A 5,140-nucleotide genomic window follows, 5' to 3' on the forward strand; every position below is an offset into this window, starting at 1 on the left:
AGAAGAAGAAGAAGAAGAAGAAGAAGAAGAAGAAGAAGAAGAAGAAGAAGAAGAAGAAGAAGAAGAAGAAGAAGAAGAAGAGAAGAAAAATTAGAGGAGGAGGAGGAGGAGGAGGAGGAGGAGGAGGAGGAGGAGGAAGGGACCTGGGGATTCAAAAATGAAATCCCCAGTCAGGGGTGATTTTTCAAGGGACAAAATGCAGGTGCTGGACTGGTAATCTCCTGAAGTCCCTTGTGTCCATTTAAAGAATTATATTGTAATGTAATTAGTTTTTTATTCCTGGGAAAGGAATAAAAAACTCATAATCTTGCCTTGCTGGAAAAGGCTATTTGCATATGAGTTAAACTTAACAACCCTCTGAAAACAATACTTTCATACAAGTAAAGGCAAACCCTTATAAACAAGGCTAATGTTCAGAAAAAAAATTAGATTTTTACTCCCTTTACCCCTAGTACCATGTTTTATAAATATCTATATTAAGTCTATTGTATATATGAAATATCACCATAAAAAGTTACCATGGCTACAACATGACCTCATCCAAATTCTTACTGGACTAGCTTCAGATATTCATATTTCTGCACACACACACAAAAACACATTTCACTAATGTATAGGATATAAAGTATTGCAAACTAGATAATCAGAGTGGAATGGAATCGTAGGGACTGGGACAGTTGGGAGAAAGAGTAATTACTGATCAATAGACAAAATTTTATTTAAGCAAGAAGCATAACTTGTAGATCTGCTTCTGCATATTATACTTGTAGCCAGTAAAACTGTTATTGTACACTTAAAGCTTGTTAAGATGGCAGGTTCCATGTTAAGCAGTATTACTAAAATAAATGGTTTTCAAAACAAGGGAAAAATCTAATTCAATTCTTATCTGCCTCATGTAACAAAGATTCCAAATGGTGAACGTTTTGGTCAGTTTTTCTGTTGCTTCAGACATGCTATTTTTAAGCCTAGACATTTCAGAAATAAAAAAGGAAACATTTCATCCGTTCCATGAACAATTGTGAATATCTGGGTGCTGGGCAATAACACTGGGGGATTTTCACCTTGTAGTCTAAACTAGATGGACTCACAGGAGCATCTTTATCTAGCTGGACTGATCTTTTCAACAGGACCCCATCTGTCACACAAACTCTAAACAGGAATAGTCTCTGAGGATTTGCATAATTTCGCCACAGTTAAAAGCTTTACCTACACATTCTACAAATATATGTTAGCCATTTGCTGGCTGTGAGGCACTCTTTATTGCATTTTGTTAAACACCGTTTTAAAAACACAGAACACTCTTGCTAGTGCTAGCAACGAGGGGATTATTAAAGTGATAAAGCACGAAGATATCAACCGTGAGCTCACAGCTGAATTCTTTCACAGGATAACCAAACAAAACAGAGTCCCAAAGGCAGTAAATACTTACATGATGGTGCCCCATCTCCTCTTCTCTGGGTTTCTTCAAGAAGAGACTGGTCCTCCCACAGACAAAGTTTATAATGGATTTCGCAGGGCACACTATCTCCTGTGTTTAATAAGTAACTTTTGGCATTGGATTTGAATACACCGTTGGGGATGGGTAGGGAGTGGCGATGGCTGTGAATGTGCTCTGGCTCTGCACGCTGAACAGGCAGACCATCCAAGAGAACATACACCCAGGGAACGGGAGCTTAGACTCTTTAAAGTTGAATTATTTTATCACAACTAAAGGTAGTTGAAAGAATTTGAAAAGATTATTTTGCCTTTCCTCCCTCTTGTTGGAGAAAGGTTCTCACTATATAGCCTGGACTAGACTTGAACTGGAAGAAATCCTCCTGTTTCAGCTCTAGAGTGCTGGCGTTATAATCATTTATTACCACTCTTGGTATCACAATCATTTTCTTAATTAAAATTCTTACGTGTGTTTTGTGTGTGTGTGTGTGTGTGTGTGTGTGTGTGTGTGTGTGTGTGTGTATGTGTGCATGTCATCATGGAGAACACATGAGGTCAGAGGACAAATCAGTTCTCTCCTGATATGTGTGTCTGGGAGGATCGAGCTCAGGTGGTCAGCATTGGCAGCAGACACTACATCTCAATAGTTCCAAGTTATTCATGTGTGTGTGTGTGTGTGTGTGTGTGTGTGTGTTAATAAAAGCATTGCTGAAAGCATGCTCCTTTAATGTCAGCACTTGGGAGGCAGAGGCAGGCAGATCTGTGTGACTTTGAGGACAGTTTGGTCTACACAGTGAGTTCTAGATCAACCAATGCTACATAATAAGACCTGTCTTAAAAACCATGGTTATCATCACCATCATAGCATTACCCAAGCAGACTGAAACTCCATTTTATTTATATTGCTATTCTTATTTTATTATAGATAATTTTTATGATACATGGAGTTGTACTGGATCATCATTCTTTTTTTAAAAGATTTATTTATTTAGTTTATGGATATGAATACACTGTTGTACTCTTCAAACACACCAGAAGAGGACAACAGATCCCATTACAGATGGTTGTGAGCTACCCTGTGGTTGCTGGGAATTGAACTCAGGACCTTTGGAGGAACAGTCAGTGTTCTTAACCACTGAGCCATCTCTCTAGCCCCCAGGGGTCATCATCATACTTATAATCTGAATAGTTTTTAAATAAAAAAAATAATAGCTGCCAGTCTGAGTAACTTTTTCTCTTCAATGAAAAGATGACCATTAAAAGTAAGCCTACTGAGTTCTCAGTTTCTTCTTCTAGAGGCTTGCTTCTGTGAATCTTTCCAAAAATGTTCTATACATACGTGCCAATGTCCATTTCCCCACTTGCCTCTTCTGTCTGTCTGTCTTCCATTCTTGGTATGTGTATCTACAACCAAAGGATTTCATGATGTGGTTTACTCCATGCCTTGTATGCTTCCTATACTAAAGAGAAGCTAATCTGTTACAGGCATGAACTCAGTCTTATTTAATAAGTCCACCACTAAAGTCCTTTTAGGTTGGTTTTGGGTCTTCTGTATAAATGTCTTAGTTTCTTTGATTTTATCTGTTGAATCTTGAAGTGAGATTGCTTATCAAAGAATACACAAACTTAAAATCCTAGAAGGTAGCCGGACATGGTGGCGCACGCCTTTAATCCCAGCACTCGGGAGGCAGAGGCAAGTGGATTTCTGAGTTCGAGGCCAGCCTGGTCTACAAAGTGAGTTCCAGGACAGCCAGGGCTATACAGAGAAACCCTGTCTCGAAAAAACCCTCCCCCCCAAAAAACAATTCTAGAAGGTTTTTTTGTCAAATTATCTTCTACATAAGCATTAGAATGCCAGACTACCCTTGAGGGTCAGCTGACCCCTGGGCCCCGGGTTTAAAGGACAGAGCTGACACACAATGGTGGCACACACTGCTGCTTTCTGCTGGCTGCCAGCACCCATACCATCCAACTTGTCATTCCTGCCAATTTCAGAGAAAGAATAGTGATTTCATATTTTTTTCATTTAATAATCTTTGAAATAATAGATTCAATTCCCTTAAAGCCTTGTGACTGTTTCTGCTGTCTTCTGTGCGTGTTCCTGTTTTCTGTCTGTGTTACTGGTCCTTGCATTTCTGTTCATAAAACACTTTAGTAAAACTGAGGCCATTGCTAAGTAGAATAGTTGGTTTTCACCAGGGCTTTATTTTTGTTTTGTGTTTTGCCTTTGCTTTGTTTGTTTGTTTTGAGCATGTAAATATATATAAGAGGAAATTGTGAAATTTTTGTTTTGTTTGTTTTTCGAGACAGGGTTTCTCTGTGTAGCCCTGGCTGTCCTGGAACTCACTCTGTAGACCAGGCTGGCCTTGAACTCAGAAATCNNCCTGCCTNTGCCTCCCNAGTGCTGGGATTAAAGGNGTGCACCACCACGCCCAGCTGGAAATTGTGAATTTTTAATGTCTTTAAATATGTCAGTGTTTTCCTTCTCTCACTTACAAATTCTTTTTTCTACATTAAGATGCTTAAATCTTGTGGTTTTCCAAGTTTTTTTTTTCCCCATTTGTTTCAGTAACTGGAATTGAACTGAGGGTCTGGGGTGCTGGCTCAGCCTCCTACAGCCGAGCTGGATCACTTTCTCTTCTTTTTATTTTGAGACAGTCTCACTGTGTTCCCTAAACTGGCCTTGAACTCACCCTGTGGCCCAGGCTGCCTCAGTCCCGAGTGCAACAGTAATTATAGGTCTGTACCATTAGCCACAGCTTGAAATTTTTTAAATTGCTTAATTTAAAAAAGGGAGGGGGACAGGCAGTGGTGGCGCACGCCTTTAATCCCAGCACTTGGGAGGCAAAAGCAGGCAGATTTCTGAGTTCAAGGCCAGCCTGGTCTACAGAGTGAGTTCCAGGACAGCCAGGGCTACACAGAGAAATCTTGTCTTGAACAAACAAATAAGCAAAAATGGGTGTTTAGGTTTTTATCTTTAAAACCATCTTTAAAGATACATATTTAATTTTTATGTGCATCAATTTTTATCTGCATGTATGTATACCACGTGTATGCCCAGTGCCTGTGGAGGTCAGAAGAAGACATCTGACCTCGGAAAACTGGAGTTACAGACAGTTGTGAGTTACCTGATATAGGTGTTGAGAACTAAACCTGGGTTCTCTGGAAGAGCAGTACGTGCTCCTAACTACTGGGTCATCTCTCCAGACTCAGCCATTGGTGTTTATTTACGTTCAGTATCCTTTCCCCAGCTCTAACACGGTGGGTGGTGCACCCTTGTTGGTCTGGTCACTGCTATACCCAGGATCCAGGCTGGAGTTTGGCACACATCGGATGCTAATAGCTATCTATGAAAGGAGTTCTTGAATAGGCGTCAGTGAGCATTGTTTTCACATGAGCTGTGAGAAAGGACACTGTTACCTGATCTAGACGCCCTCCCTACACGCCCAGAGTGCAGGACAGTGTCTTGGGCGTGACAGTATATGTTTTTAATCCCAGAATTTGGGAGATGGAAGTGGGAGGTTAAGGAGTTCAAGGCCAGCACTTGGCTAAGGATTTTGAGGATACTCTGCTCCATGACACCCTGCCTCAAAAAAAGAAACAAAGAAACAAACAAAAAATCCCAAATATTCATCTGTATCAGGTGATAAAACCGTCATTCGCAAGCCATGGATAGGGTAGGAATGTGTGGAGATTTACCCCCAAT

General features: G+C 40.4%; 1 protein-coding gene across 1 annotated transcript in view; it reads right to left on the reverse strand.

The window, feature by feature from the left end:
• Positions 1–1,473, reverse strand: part of Anxa13 (annexin A13) — a 57,783-nt gene extending 56,310 nt beyond the window's left edge. The window contains exon 1 of the mRNA XM_021217303.2: positions 1,430–1,473. Within this exon, the coding sequence (XP_021072962.1) occupies positions 1,430–1,444 (15 nt within the window). The 5' untranslated portion in view covers positions 1,445–1,473. The remainder of the gene's footprint in view (positions 1–1,429) is intronic.
• Between the last annotated feature and the right edge of the window lie 3,667 nt (positions 1,474–5,140).

The sequence above is a fragment of the Mus pahari genome, chromosome 17, assembly GCF_900095145.1.
Source record: "Mus pahari chromosome 17, PAHARI_EIJ_v1.1, whole genome shotgun sequence".
Taxonomy (NCBI): domain Eukaryota; kingdom Metazoa; phylum Chordata; class Mammalia; order Rodentia; family Muridae; genus Mus; species Mus pahari.